The 16,122-nt window shown below is 45.5% G+C and overlaps 1 protein-coding gene across 10 annotated transcripts in view; it reads left to right on the top strand.

The window, feature by feature from the left end:
• Ica1 (islet cell autoantigen 1) overlaps positions 1 to 16,122 on the top strand; it is a 148,014-nt gene that overhangs the window by 129,424 nt on the left and 2,468 nt on the right. For all 10 annotated transcript variants that reach the window (XR_003956165.1, XR_001785099.2, XR_001785098.2 and 7 more), the window contains one exon: positions 4,875 to 5,144. Coding sequence is in view for 7 of the 10 variants with exons in the window: in XM_030255193.1 (XP_030111053.1) it covers positions 4,875 to 5,144 (270 nt within the window). In the remaining 3 variants the exon portion in view is untranslated. The remainder of the gene's footprint in view (positions 1 to 4,874; positions 5,145 to 16,122) is intronic.

Here is a 16,122-nt window from a genome sequence, read left to right as displayed (position 1 = left end):
AGAGCACATACAGATCCTTATGCCACCCCCATGCCCACTCGGGCCCCTGCCAGTCAGAATTCTTATTTATTATTATTTTTAAGCCTGAGGGGGGTTTCTCAAAGCAGCCTTCTCGAATTCCAAACAAGAACACTTTGGTAACAGACCTGACAAGTGTCTCTCTGCTTGACATTTTTTTGTCAGGTGGTTTCCTAGCATCTCCCCCGCTGTCTTTGGGGTGCTAAGAGGATAGTGCTGGTGTTTGGGGTTTCATCTGCCCTGCAGGCCTGTGGCCTTTAAGATTAGTCATTATGTGGGGTGTGGGGAGTGGGGAGAAACCCAGAGAAGTGAGCCTTCCTGTTTCACACAAACGAAGGTAAATCATGTGACATTTATCTGCTCGCTGCCCTGTGCTCTCATTTTCTGTCTAAGTAGCAGTTTCCATCTTCTGTGCTTCTAATTTATGCTGAGGTCATGAAACTCAATATGATTTCAAGAGTACTATCTGAATGGGCTGTCACCCGTTTTCCACGCTCTGCCTGAGCTTGAGTTTCCTCTACACTGGAGCTTTTACAAGCTAGAACTCACCGGTTCAGGACCAGTTCTTCTAGGGAATGTTTTCCTAGGGCCCAGGCCTCTTGGTTCTGGGTGTTGAGCAAGGCAGGCCTATGGAGTGTTTCTGCCGTCTTGGACACTCTGCCTGTCTCTGCATGGTACTTCGAGGAGCCCTCTGGCCTTAGAAAGCCTCACCCTATGACAAAGCGTCTTCTGGAGTTTGTGTGTAAGGTCACAGTCCGTACTCTAGCAGCATACATAAAAATACCTCTCCTGGTTCTGAAGGAAAGGCCAGGTTACACATCAAGGAAGCGTGGACTTAGGAGTGAAAGCTCCCAAGCCAGACTCTCTGTAACTAAGAAGTCACATGACCTTGGACAGGTAATCTAACTTGGGTCTATTTTTCCTCCTCTGTAAAATAAGTTCCAGGAAATAGTTTGTAAGATCTTCTTGATTTAAAAATATGTGTGGTTTTGTTTTTGTTCTTTTCCATTGAAGAAAAAAAAAGTCCCCAGACAGGACAGCAGCATCAAACATGGCACCTTGGCTAAGCTCTGGGCTTCTCGGGAGGCAGTGTTGCTAGGTGGCCTCCCCCACTTCAGCTCTGGCTCAGCGTGAGGAGCTCCTGTGTGCCGCCATTGGCCACACCATTTACCCTGTAAAGCTGCTACTGTATACAGTGATGCTTAGCTGTCTGAAGAAGCATTTGTGAGGTTTGGAATAAGCAGTGATCTCACAGTTGGCCTCAGCAGAGGTGCAGGGTAGGAGGTCACCTCCTGGAGCTTCGGCTGCCTCACCAGTGTGCAGCACCACAAAGGATAAGATAAGAATTTGTGGTCAGGAGATGGAGAACTTGGATTGAAGGCAGGTATTTGGAGACTCTAAGCCAAAGAAAGTTGTGACTCCCCCACTCAGTAGCAGCCTTTATTTGTCTGCGTGGGTGGAGGCTCCAACAAGGCTTCTCCCAAAGGAGGACATTATCTCATCTCTTCAGGTTTTCTTTGTCTCACTTTGTCTCAAAGCCGATAACAAGAGCTCACTCACCCTCCAGAGCCCACTGACAGGCGCTACTTCACAAGTCGTGACTTGTCTGGTTACAGACCTGAACCTGGCCATTTCGACTTGTAATTAAGTTGCTCTCACAAGTTATGCATAGTAATTTCAGGCATCTTAATTATTGGTGTAATAATTGGGAGGTTTCTATGTTTTATGGTTCAAGTCAGTACCAGTTTCCTTGCTTTCAGCTACCTAAATAAGTTCCCTTTCCAGAGCACAGGTCATCCTGCAGCCTGCCTTAACTATTAAAGAGCCAGGGGTGGTGATTATTTTTTTAATTTGCAACTTTGTAATAATACATTTAAAAGTGAATAAATAAGCAGAATGCTAAATAGTAGGCCACACTTAATGGCACACCTCAGCAGAAGCAAGATCTGAGTTTATAACGGACTCCAGAGAGTGTTCTCTCACTTTTGTGACTACAGTGCTTGCGTTTGATAGGGTCTAGTGTTAGAATTCTTTGCTCATAAGGATAGAGTTCATGTTGGAACAGGTTAGGTTGAGACTTTTGCTTAAAATGCACCCATCCATGTAACTGAGGACGTTGAGGGCATTGGCTCAAGCAAGACTCATTCGGGAGCTGTCTCGGAGTGCCGTCTGCATTCCCTTCCCAGCTATTCTGCTTGTTTTCCTTTGTGTGTTGACTTTATTTTCACTAACAGCCTCAGATTTATAGCTTTGGATCCGAAACTCCCAAAGAAAGGATGGGTCTTTTTCCATCCAGTTTCCATATAGCAAGTACAGGAAAGCCTTCAGCATGTGACCTCCCCTCAGTCTGTTACTGTGGTGAGAGAGAGGCAGAGGCAGAGGCAGAGGCAGAGGCAGAGGCAGAGAGGCAGAGAGGCAGAGAGGCAGAGAGGCAGAGAGGCAGAGAGGCAGAGAGGCAGAGAGGCAGAGAGGCAGAGAGGCAGAGAGGCAGAGAGGCAGAGAGGCAGAGAGGCAGACAGAGACAGAATTTGAACCAGCCCAACCACATGCAGAGTGAAGGGTGATGAGGTCTCCTACAGGTATGCCACCAGGATCACAGAGAGAAAGTGCTTCTTAAGAGAAAAAGAAACTGCAGGAACTCAAAGAGATGCTAAGTTAGCGGAAGCCACTAGTGTCTCAATACTGTAGCATGAAGCCTAGACACTAAACAAGAAAGTTTTATCGTCTGCTTATATGTAGAGGACTCCTCATTTGTGACCCATTGTTCAGCTGTTCGTGGTGATCTTTGCTGGATAGCCAACCCAGTCACCGCAGTGACCCCCCCCCCTCCCCAAGCCTGGCTTTTACAGGCATTACTAAAAGATGCGTTTAAGGTTCGACTGAATAGGTGTCGCGTAGGTGAGTTTGGCTTAGTCGTCATACAGTTTTCTCCAGGCCAGAAAGAAATCAGGAGGAAGGGTTTGGGCACCCCAGTGTCACCAGAAAATAGGAAGCACAGAGATTTGAAAAAGTAACCACAACTTAAGGTGGTGATTCTGGGAGAGACTGAAAGAAGGGGGGATTCATATGTAAATGCATGTGTTAGTGGGCACATCTGATACACTGAGGGCATTAACCCTCCACTTCTTCCTGGATGACCGCAGGCAGGCAAGCAGCCTGCACTACACCATCTGCCTTCCTTACCTACCCACCCAGTCTGGGGCCCTGCAGCCTGCAGGGAAGCCTGTTCACAGAAACAAGTTTTTTTCACCTAGCACGCCTACAGGCTATGTCTGACTGAAAATGCCTTTGATAACATAAACAATAAAAATTGCTTAAATTAGACAGTTGTCTGATTGAAGTGATGTTTTGCTACTATTTTAAAACTACAGTGATGGAAGCTACTAGATTTCCCCCTCCCTGATTTATAGCCAGTTTGTTGAGTTAAAAAACAAACAAACAAATGAAAAACCCTTATTCTCTAGATTTTTATGTAACATGTTGGTATAAATAGACTCAGCAAAAGAACCCAGAGAGGTTTTACTTAAGCAGCAACAACCTTAACTACTAATCATCAGATATATGAATATATTTGAGGAAATCCTGATAGCCTTGTTCATCATGCTCTTCAGAATTTTAGTGTTGCTCAGAAAAACATGGGAACCATGATGTTTTCCATGTTTCCTGGCTTATAATAATGTTTGTAGTTTGCACGTGGCAATTAAATTCCACAAACAAAAGCAACATGGAATACTTCCCTCCACTCTTTGTTCTTAAAATAGGCAGGAAAACTCAATGAAAGAGCTTTGCATAGGATTTATGAGCGCCATGTCCCGATTCTCCTTATAAGTAGTATTCAGTGTCCGGTTGCTCATTTTAAAGTCAGCTGGCCCTCCCTCTTACTACACGGCCTCAAGGATGACCTATTTGAGCATCAGAGGGCCACAGTCTGCTGAAGGTAGGTTGGGCCTGAACGCCCCTCTGGACTAGGGCTCATTACCACCTTCCAGTACTAATGTCTGAGGCCCACAAAGGGGCCCTCTGCATCAGACCTTGGCTTACCAGCTCCTTCCCTGTCACTTCTCTGGCTGCTACTCAGAGGCAAGCCAGATCCACCTTTCCTTTGCTTCTTGCAGATGTTACTACAAACATTCATCTCGGGTGGGCGGGCATCGATGCGCCTCCTGACATGCTCCTCGGGCCAGGGCGTGGTGAGGTTTCTCCCCAGCTTGGGTGGCGAGACAGGCTGCCACATGGAGTGCTTGCTGCTCCAGCCCAGGCAGTGTGGATTGAGGGCTTGTGTGGGAAGCTTCGGGACGGCTTACAGACGAGAAACTAAGATCTCCAGCAGCTTCCAATCCTGGCTTTGTTTCAGACCTGGGAGCATTTTTGTCAGATCTGCTTTTATGTTAAGGAAAAACCCAAACCCTAGACTTTGTGGAAAATATTTCAGTGCAATTCTAGTAATGCTCAAAAGCTATATTTGCTTTGGAAGGAAGGGGACAAGGGAACATAGAGTTGAAAATGTATTTCTGAAACCTGTTAATAAAGGGTGTCATGGGACAAATTTCTATTCTAGTTACCATTTCTTTTTCTTTTCTTTTTTTTTTTTGTTTTTTGTTTTTTGTTTTTTTCGTTTTTTCAAGACAGGGTTTCTCTGTGTAGCCCTGGCTGTCCTGGAACTCACTTTGTAGACCAGGCTGGCCTCAAACTCAGAAATCCGCCTGCCTCTGCCTCCCGAGTGCTGGGATTAAAGGCATGTGCCTTTACCATTTCTTAAGTCTAGCCATCATTCAGTTGGTCCCCATCAGCCTCGAGACAGCTCCCAGCTCCGAGCCCTCGAAGTCATGTGCTCTGTGCTCTGTTCCCTCCACCAGCGTGCCTGGGTCCCACGGCAGGGACCCCAGAACCTGAAAGTGGGGACAAGGATGACCTCTTGCTGTTGAATGAGATCTTCAGCACTTCCTGCCTGGATGAGGGAGAGTTCAGCAGAGAGTGGGCTGCAGTGTTTGGAGATGACCAGCTAAAGGAGCCAGCACCCATGGGGGCCCAAGGAGAGCCAGACCCCAAGCCCCAGATAGGCTCCGGATTCCTTCCGTCACAGCTTTTAGACCAAAATATGAAAGATCTCCAGGCCTCTCTGCAAGGTAGGTACTACAGTGACTAGAAACACTTTTATTGTTCATTCATTCCCCCACCCCTTTAATACAGAAGTATTTTTGCCTGTGTATGCATACTCTATTTTTACTTTATAACCAGTATCTTTTAATGTTATTATTAGTGTATTTGTCATTGTTTTATTATTATTATTATTACAGTGACTTTTTAGCTGAAATCTCCAGATCACACCCCAACTTTAAGATGTAGTGTCAGACTCAAGATCAGTTCTTTCTAATAATTTTCCCCCTCTCGGGACATTCTTAGGAGAGTGAGGGGAGGTTGTGGGTCTTGCTGTCTCACTTGGATTTAAGTTGTATGCTTCTGACTACGGCATACAAGGTAAATCCCTGTCACGGCCTCAGAACAAAGAGGGTTTCCACCCTGACCAAAGTATTCTTCATTCGCAAGGGTTCAGGGTGTACCAGGCCTCAGGGTCAGGCCAATGCTGGCTGAGCGTTGCTGGTGTGCCCACCCCCACCCCCACCCCCACCCCCACCCAGTGATTCAAAGTTCAAAAACAAGCTCAATGGTGAAGCCTGGGGCTTTCTAAACTGGTCTTGAGAAGGAAATCATTTTTCTTCTATTGTGATTTTTTTTTCCTTCCTCTCATGCTACGTAAACCAAGATAGGAATGGCTACTACTAAGACAGGTTCAAGTTGTTTTGGTTTTTCCAAGAACTTAAGCTATCTCCTTAATAAACACCATGTTTACCTGGCACTTAAAGTGGAAGGCAACTGGCAGAGGGGGAATGATTAAGTAATTATGAGCTATTACAACCGTAGCTCTTTGGAAATGAGATCATATATATGGGACCTGGAGGGACAAGATGAAAGTCCCCTCCCTTTTTTTTTTTTTTTTTCTCTTTTACTTTCTCTGTAAATCCTGTTTTTGCAGCCGTCTCACATGGTAGCAGTCATGAGATTGGAGATTGCAGGGATACAGAGAAGGCTAGAAGTCTGCTTCTGTGCAGTATTTCTACTTCTGGCTTCGCCTTCTCCTTCACTGGGTGAAGCCAAGTGGGCAGCCCTGTCAGTTTAGCCCAGCATTCTTGGAGGGGAGGACCTAACAGGTGTGGGAAACTCCAGAGGCCAATCTTTGTCCTACCTCTGTGAGGTTCTGTAGCCCCTCCAGCTGTGTCACAGAATGATCCTTACTAGTCCCGCCCCCACCCCAGCCCCTCGATCTACTGCATGTGCCCTACTGCTACAGGGAGCTGTAGAGGCTGACAGTTCCTGCCAGAGTGAGAAAGCAGGGTCCCATAGCCTCTTCCTGGACAGACAAATGTGTGAAGAGCTCTGGTCAGAGAGAACCCAAGAGCTGTAACAAGATGGTGACTGTGGGCTTTGCACTATCAGCCTTGCACCATGTCTGAGAAGAAGGCACCAAACCACATTCGGGACAAGCGGAGGGAGGTATCCTGACAGGAAGAGAGAAATGCAAGGTGTGACCTGCACCGGGAAAGAGGTTGCACAAAGAGAGGCTGTGTCTTTCTCAGGCAAACAATCTCACTTGCTGTTACTGTCCTTATGCGTGAGCAAGGTACTCTCTCATTAGCAAGCATCTTCTGGAGTCCCCCTTTGTGACAAGCACTGGAAATGTGTCTGTGAACAGAGCAGGCAAAGCTCTCTGCGTTCCCAGAACCCATTTTATAATGGGGAGGAAATGGGGAGCAATAAACCTAAGAAATGATACACAATAAGTAATGAGAAGGTAAACACAGTCGGCTGGCTAGCGAGTGATCTGTGACCGGCAGGGGCGATGGAGCTAGGGAAGCCAGTGTTGTGGGATGGCAAGCCTTGCTGAGGATGAGAATCAGCTACGTGGGCAGAGGAGACAACCTGCATTGACCCTATAAGGTCAAAACATACACAGCAGGAACAAGGTCTACAGGAAGAGCACTTCTTGGAGCCGACTGAGCAAAAGTGAGTGGAATGAAGAAGTGGAGAGATGCTCCAAGGCCACAAAGCCAGACCACGGTATAGACTGGGCCATATGTGCATGATCTGCTTTGCCTCTTTAATGTCATTTGGGTTGTTAGTCTCCTCTCCTTCTGGGCTTCTAGGGAGCCGAATGCTAAGGCTCCTCGGTGATTATGGAGTTTCCTTCGCATGCAAATGGCTCCCAACAGAATGCCATTTAGAGGATTTGAAATATCAAGGGGAAAAAAATGTCTGCGTGGTTGAAAACTAAATCCACCCTACTCATTGTCCCCCACAGCTCCAGAATCTCACTGGGAACAGCTTTCATGCTGTCCAGGGCTGCCCTGATTCAGGGTAGATAACAGGACAGCTGTTTGTAGCGGCTGAGCACTTTGTAGGCTTCTGTCAGAATTCCTCTCATCCCCCAAATAAAAAAGGATGAATGTTAGCTTAAGATTTTTTTTTCACTGCATTCATGGGTGAATAGAAAATCCATCTAATATGCTTGAGTAGTTGTATGTAAATAAGAGTTTAATAATGACTGCTAAGCCCTGGCCACACTGTATGAAAATGGATTCCTTGGGTTAACCAGATCGTGTCAAAACCTAAATTCAGTAACGACTGAAATAATTAAGAAGCTAAACTCAACACGGGGAGGTGAGACTTGTTGGTAGATTGGCTCATTGGCTCTGGGTGGCAGGGAGTTGAGCCCAGCTTTCTTTTGTCGTTACCCTCTTCTTCTCCACCATGTGGTAGTGGTGAATCTCTATGCAGCTCTCTGAGTTATTACTTTATATTTAGCAAGTGAGGCATTGGTCTAGGCTTATTATCCCGGCAGAATCTTTTATCTGTGGGTTGGCTCCCAACTCCGAGAGGCTAAGGTGTAAAATCTAGTAATTCTCTGAATCTAGCAGCCGCAGACTGTAAGGTTTCATCATCCCGTGTTCAAGACAGCACATGCTGGGGCCAAACACTGTGGTCTCTCTTTTCCTGTGTCAACTTATCCTTTTAATCTGCTGCTTCCCAGGCACGCACTGTTATCATCTACACTTTAGAGATGAGAAAACCAAAGAGGCAAGCAGTTTGCTGGCCTAAGGTCACACTCTTGGTAAAGGCAGCTTTGAACTAAGGAGCTCATGCCTACCACTAGGACTTCTGTGACTTCTGTGACCCTTCAGCGCAATGTCTGATAGCAGAAGTAGCATCCCACAGACCCCTCGGGCATCTGCTGCTTGGTGAACGGGGCTTAGGCTTATAGTCATCAACCTGGCTGTGGGTCCACACAGGAATGAAGACACCAGTGCAGACAACAGGATGAATGGTGGTATAGAGAGACAGGGTTCTTGTCTAACAAAATAGAATGATCATAAAGAGTAGAATATTTGAAATTGGGTTTTTATAGATGACTCTTGAACAAGAAAGCACCATTGTCTGGCTGAGACACCTTCAGGGAGACTACAAAGAAAAGGGAAAGAGCGTCCTCCTACTGGGGCTGGCAAGATGGCTCAGTGGGTAAGAGCACTGAGTGCTCTTCCAAAGATCCTGAGTTCAAATCCCAGCAACCACATGGTGGCTCACAACCCCCCATAATGAGATCTGACACCGTCTTCTGGTGAGTCTGAAGACAGCTACAGTGTACTTATTTATAATAATAAATAAATCTTTGTGCCTGAGCCAGCAGGGTTGACCGGAGATCCTAAATACAATTCCCAACAGCCACATGAAGGCTCACAACCATATCTGTACAGCTACAGTGTACTCATATACATAAAATAAATAAGTAAATCTTTAAGAAAGAAAAAGAAAGGAAAGAAGTCTGTCTTCCTTCCTTCCTTCCTTCCTTCCTTCCTTCCTTCCTTCCTTCCTTCCTAGTAAAAGCTGTAGGAGTTCACAACAAAAATTACAGGTCTGATCAAGTCATTTTAAAATTCAGTGGAATTAATGGGATTTCTCAGAGTTTGTGAACATATTGGCCTGAGGGAGGATTCTGCTAGCTTGGTTTCTGTTGGGAAAAAGACCATAATGAAAAGCCACTTGTGGATGGAAGGGTTTAGTTCATTGCACACGTCCACCTCCCAGTCCATTACTGAGGAGAGTCATGGCAAGCACTCCAGCAGGAACCTGGAGGCAGAGCCATAGCATGCTGCTCCCTCGGCTTGCTCCCTAAGGCTTGCTTAGAACAGCCAGGACCACCTGCCCTAGAGTGGCATCACCCAAAGTGGGCTGGTTCCTCTCACATCAATCACTAATCAAGAAAATTTCCCCATTGGCAGCCCCACAAGTGACTCTTACAGTGGCAATTCCTCAGCTCTAAGGGGCCCTCTTCCTGGATGACTCTAGTCTGTGTTAAGTTGACAGAAACTAACTGGCATATGTGGCTAGCACTTCCTGTACCCGAGAATGATGAAAAAAATTAAGCATCCCTGGAGCTTCTAAAGGAGTAGGGGGAGCCAGTCAGAGAGCACCCAGCAAGAAGACACTGAGGAAGGCTGGAAGCTTCATAGCCCATGTCCTTCCCAACATTAAATTCTTTCATTTAAAAGTAGACTGATACAGGAAAGATTACCAGCTGCTCAAAATAAGTGCTCCAGGAGATCTTTCCGCTCAAGATTCTACACACAAAAGCTAGAACTCTTGTTACAGATTCACAGAATCACAGAGCCTTGTGTTCTTGCAGGGTATTAGTTCATTTTGCCCAGCTCTTAGACGTTCTTGCCATCTGGGTGGGTTTTAGGTTTGGGTTATCTCAAACAAACCTCAGGCTGACCTCATCTCTTTCCACTCCTGGGTTAGCGTGGTGCCAGGTAACTGACATTTCCAGTCCCTGATGGCAACGTGTCAAGGGAAAGAGAGCTGTATTTATGGTATGAGCACAGAGAGAGCACTTTGCTTGTGCCAATAAGAATGCTAGCTCCCCTCCCTGCAGCAGAGCTTTGGAGGCCTCCTGAGCAACATTTGCAAGGCAGAACTTAGAAGCTGCAGGTTTCCAATGCCTCTGGTACACAGAAGGATCCTTCACAACCAACTCCTCTACCCACTCTGTAGGTGAGGAAATCCAGGAACCTCAGAAGGACGTGTGTTTTGCCAAGTTCCCACACTTTCCACCACGGTAGTGAGAGCTAAATTCTCAGCTTGGTTTACAAGGTCCTTTAGTACCTAACCCTAGTTTCATGGCTGCCCACAACTCCCACACCTTTGCTTTGCACTACTCAATGACATAACTATGCCAATGAACCAGTATTCTTTTTTTTTTTAGATGGTGGTGTTGAAATATGAACCGAGCTATCCTGGAACTCACTAGGTAGCTACAGCTAGCCTCAAACTTTCAGTCATCCTCCTGCCTCAGCCTCTCAAGTGCTGGGATTACAGACACACGCCACTATACACTGAATCATATTCATCCATCCACTGGATTCTAGCCATGCTAAGCTGTAGTGCCCCCAGATCTTTCCACCAGCAAGACTTTGCACGTTCTGCTTAGAGCATGCTGTCCACAGCACACGCATAGTGCTGTCAGTTCATCCACACCCCAGCAAGCTGCATTAGCTGTTTTCTATTCCACACTTCCATCACACCCTGTACTTAAATCACCCTCTTACCTCACCTTATGGGAAAACTGATTTCATTTCTGTCTCCTCCTTGGGTTGTCATAGAAACGGGATCTACAATTGTGTTGCTCGCCATATTTTCAGATCATAGCTCAATGCCTAGAATGCAGTGGGTGTTTAAAATGTACTTGTTTGAAGGACGGGTGGATGGGAGTGGGTGGATGAATGGCTGGATAGCAGGCAAGAGTGAGAGCAGCTGACAAATGGCGTGACAGCAGGTGAAAGGGTGGCAAGCCTAAGACATGAACCTTCAGATAACACTTCAGGGTTTACTCCTAGGGTATACTGGGGTATACAGCATACCTGAGAGCTTTACTGAGAGCCTGCTTTCCAGCTTCCCTACCACTTGGCTTTACACACAAGATCCCAGTTCACTTGTCCCGAAGCCCAGTGAGACAGGAATCTTACGCATCCCTTGCAGGTGTTCAATGGACCTGAGGAATCATGGCCACCATTGTTGTGTTCCTTCTTTGTTTTTTATAGACACACACACACACACACACACGTACACACACGTACACCCAGGTCCCCCAGGCTGAGATGATAGCAACTCTGCCTAGGCCCTGTGCTTTAAGTGGTAAGACACAATCACAGCAAAGCATTCTCTGGCCCATGTGTTTTGGTTCTACTTGCTCTTCTTGCTGGGCAGTATTAGTTCTGGCTCCTTGGAATTTCCCTATGTGTACACAAAGGGAGCAGGGCTGCTTTAGCAAACTTTATGTGCGTTTTCTGCAAATGGGTAGCACATTGACATGTCAGAGGAGCCCAGAGCTAGCAGTTTGTTCTTGAGCTTGGGGTGCCCCTCCTGCCTCCACCCTTCACTATTCCTCTCTTAAAAGAATTTCTCTTGATGTAGGGAGACATCTTTCTAGCCACACCTATGTGTTAGCGAATGCCGCTGCCAACAACCACTGGCTAGGGAACAGTTGATGGCAATTACTGGAATATTAGCAACACTCAGTTCTTTCTCAATAGCAGTGTCTCCTGACAGAAGGCAAGGCATTCGAAATCTGGTTGTCATTCCACCCATAATTATTCTCATAGCACCCTTCCTCTAAATAATTTCCAGAGAGATACAGAGAAGGCTGGGATTGCCATTGAGTTTAGGGATTTGTTCAGTAGCTGGTACCTACCACATCAGTGCCATTTTATCCCCTTGTACCCATGTTCAAGCTGGTAGATGGACAGTAAGAAGTGAATGAGACTCTACATGTCAGCCGTTAATTGTGCATAGCATGGGAAGGGAGGAGTCAGGATGTCCATATGTCTGTTAAGCTGCCAAGGAAGACTCTACTACCCCACCATCTCAGCTTCCAAAGAAGAGATGGCCTCAAGTTCTTTCTCCTTTCATGTATGTCCTCAGAGGTGAGGAAGCCTTCTTTTGTGGATTCTCAGTAGCCAAGCTATACCAAATAGTCCCTAGATACAGACGCATTCAGCTGGATGACAGTTGTAGGCTGGGGGGGGGGGGGTGTGATCCCCAGCACCCCCAAAAAGAAAATAAATACAATTTTCCTTTATAAAGAAATCTTGCTCCATCATCCCTTTGCATGATATGCTTGAAAAATACAATTCATCACGCTGAAGAGATGGAGTCCCCAGTAGGAACAGTATTGCTCTTGCAGAAGGCCTAAGCTCGGTTCCCAGCCCCCACCTTAAGCAGCTCAAAACCACCTGTGACTCCAGTTCCAAGGGGGACCTGATGCCTCTGGCCTCCGTGGCATCTATACTCGCCTGCATGTGTCCACATTCTTCATACAGTCATACCCGTAACTCAAACAGATCTTCCAGTAAAGAGAAAATGCAGTTTTGATTTCTGGCACTTTTCTTGATATACAGAGTCCTTTGTAAGTTTCCAAGTGGCAGGTTACAGAAAAGGAGGCAAGCTCCACTTTAGAGTGCTGTGGAGCACACACCATTCTGTACTCTGAAAAATGCAGTGAGTTGAATACGTGTTTTAATCCAGTGTTCTTGATGGCTCTGCTTGGAAATGGGTATCACGCATGGTTCAGAAGCAAGAAGCAATGTCTTGTTGAGTTTATACTATCAAATAGCAGCATCGACTTTGAAACTCAGTCCTCACAAGACTCCCCCTGAGGGGAAAAATTCCTGAACAGAACAGCAATGGCTTGTGCTGTAAGATCGAGAATCGACAAATGGGACCTAATGAAACTCCAAAGTTTCTGCAAGGCAAAAGACACCGTCAATAAGACAAAAAGACCACCAACAGATTGGGAAAGGATCTTTACCTATCCTAAATCAGATAGGGGACTAATATCCAACATATATAAAGAACTCAAGAAAGTGGACTTCAGAAAATCAAATAACCCCATTAAAAAATGGGGCTCAGAACTGAACAAAGAATTCTCACCTGAGGAATACCGAATGGCAGAGAAGCACTTGAAAAAATGTTCAACATCCTTAATCATCAGGGAAATGCAAATCAAAACAACCCTGAGATTCCACCTCACACCAGTCAGAATGGCTAAGATCAAAAACTCAGGTGACAGCAGATGCTGGCGAGGATGTGGAGAAAGAGGAACACTCCTCCATTGTTGGTGGGAGTGCAGGCTTGTACAACCACTCTGGAAATCAGTCTGGCGGTTCCTCAGAAAACTGGACATAGTACTACCGGAGGATCCAGCAATACCTCTCCTGGGCATATATCCAGAAGATGCCCCAACAGGTAAGAAGGACACATGCTCCACTATGTTCATAGCAGCCTTATTTATAATAGCCAGAAGCTGGAAAGAACCTAGATGCCCCTCAACAGAGGAATGGATACAGAAAATGTGGTACATCTACACAATGGAGTACTACTCAGCTATTAAAAAGAATGAATTTATGAAATTCCTAGCCAAATGGATGGACCTGGAGGGCATCATCCTGAGTGAGGTAACACATTCACAAAGAAACTCACACAATATGTATTCACTGATAAGTGGATATTAGCCCCAAACCTAGGATACCCAAGATATAAGATATAATTTGCTAAACACATGAAACTCAAGGAGAATGAAGACTGAAGTGTGGACACTATGCCCCTCCTTAGATTTGGGAACAAAACACCCATGGAAGGAGTTACAGAGACAGAGTTTGGAGCTGAGATGAAAGGATGGACCATGTAGAGACTGCCATAGCCAGGGATCCACCCCATAATCAGCATCCAAACGCTGACACCATTGCATACACTAGCAAGATTTTATTGAAAGGACGCAGATGTAGCTGTCTCTTGTGAGACTATGCCGGGGCCCAGCAAACACAGAAGTGGATGCTCACAGTCAGCTAATGGATGGATCATAGGGCTCCCAATGGAGGAGCTAGAGAAAGTAGCCAAGGAGCTAAAGGGATCTGCAACCCTATAGGTGGAACAACATTATGAGCTAACCAGTACCCCGGAGCTCTTGACTCTAGCTGCATATATATCAAAAGATGGCCTAGTCGGCCATCACTGGAAAGAGAGGCCCATTGGACTTGCAAACTTTATATGCCCCAGTACAGGGGAATACCAGGGCCAAAAAGGGGGAGTGGGTGGGCAGGGGAGTGGGGGTGGGTGGATATGGGGGACTTTTGGTATAGCATTGGAAATGTAAATGAGTTAAATACCTAATAAAAAATGGAAAAAAAAAAAGATTCCCCCTGAGTTGATTCAGGCTCTCTCTAGAAGTAGCATCTCCACGAACTCAGTCAGGGAGCAAGAGCCTAAAGCATGAGACCCAAGAGCCTAAAGCTGCACAGTTTCTCATGGCTGCCTAGGAAGGTGATGTCCTGAAGTAGGCCCTTTGCTTTTGAAAGTATCCCTTTCCTCACTCCAGCCCAGTCAACCTAAGAAAGCCAATAGGCAATCCAAGGCACTGTCCCCTGAACTAACACTGGTCTCAAGAATTCCATTTTCCTCAGTCAGCATCTCTAACGAGTTTACAGGTGATGTGTTTCAGGAGGCAGGCTGCAGGGTTGGAGGGAAGGAGGCACAGTGCTGGTGGACAGGTACGGGGGGACAAGGAAGGACTCCTTTCAGCTTTTCCTCTGACTGGCACTGTTGGGCACACATTTGCACCACAGCCTTGACTTTCCACATTTACTGCTTTTATGTGATTTGGGTCTAAGAGGAAAATGGTTAAGAGCCAATTTTCTAGGAACTCAGGAGGTTTTGTTATTCCTGGACCACACCAACTACTGGTCATTTAAAATTGTTTTATTGAAGTGTAGTTTACATGCCATAAAATTCACTCGCTGTAAGCGAACAGGTCAAGGATTTCTCATAAATGCATACAGTGAAGTTTGAATTCCAGCATCTCAGAAGGCTCCTTGACGTCTGGAGCTTCCGGTTGCTTATGAATTGCCCTGTGTATGTTTAAGCGACATTTCAGTGAGTAGCAATGCCATTTAAAATCCCTTCTGTTTTCCATTGGTTTATACCGAGGAAATAGGTCACAGGTCATCTGTTTCATTACTTCTTAGTCTTCATTATTAAGTTTGTGTACTGTTCAGTGAATGTTAGGAACCATATGGGCTGCCAAGTACAGTGTTGCCATTGAAGATGATGTACCAAGAGTGTGCTTCTTGCCATCTAAAGGGGAGTTTTAATAGTTTGTCTTAATTGAAAAGTCATATGTATGAACCTCCACTGTATGCTAGTCAGTGTCCTGAATGATACAAGAATGAACTAATACATCACCCATGGCTTCAAGGGTTCATGACACCTAAATGTAGCAAAAATGCAAACAGTTAAAAACAGCATAATTCTATAATTGAGTCCACTAGAAAGTGTGGATGACGTTATAGTAGCAGGCTAAACAAAAGGTGTTTAATTTTTGTAGCATACACAGTATGACATTCTTCCTTAAGAAACTATTCCCAGACCCATCTGAACTCTGCAGTGCAAACATGGTCTCTCTTGAGGGCATTACTGGAGACTAAATTATTCTTTACAAAAACATACAAAACACAAATCAAGAACATCACAGTAAAAGGATAGAGTTTTAGGCATAAGGATCCCATTGGGATGCCCTGTTGGTGGTCAACATTTTAACATGAGGCCCAGCAATGGGCTTAATCAGCAAACAGCTACCTGCTCATCGCTCTGAAGAAAAACTTGCATACCTTTTTTCAGAAGACAGAACTTCATACAAAAAGAACTAAAGCAGAGGTTTAAAGATGTATATGGTAAATTAAGGATGAGCCATGCCAAAATTTCCAGGACAAACAGTAAATGTTTTAAGAAATGGAGGAGCTTGCTTCCATAAAACAAGAGGGCTAAAGGCCTCTAGTCATGCTCTTCAGGCAGGCTACAGGGTTATGACAGAATGCTGGGTTACTCAAGTCAAGTGACATTGTAAGGTATGGCATAAAGCTAACATTAACACAGGCTCTTCACTTTCATCTTTTGGGATGGACTGTTATTTATTTCGACTTCCCAGCATACAGGAAAGAGATG

This window comes from Mus musculus, chromosome 6 (assembly GCF_000001635.26).
Source record: "Mus musculus strain C57BL/6J chromosome 6, GRCm38.p6 C57BL/6J".
In the NCBI taxonomy this organism is placed as follows: Eukaryota; Metazoa; Chordata; class Mammalia; order Rodentia; family Muridae; genus Mus; species Mus musculus.
Note: the sequence above shows the minus strand (reverse complement) of the source record. Positions and strands in the feature narration are given on the sequence as shown.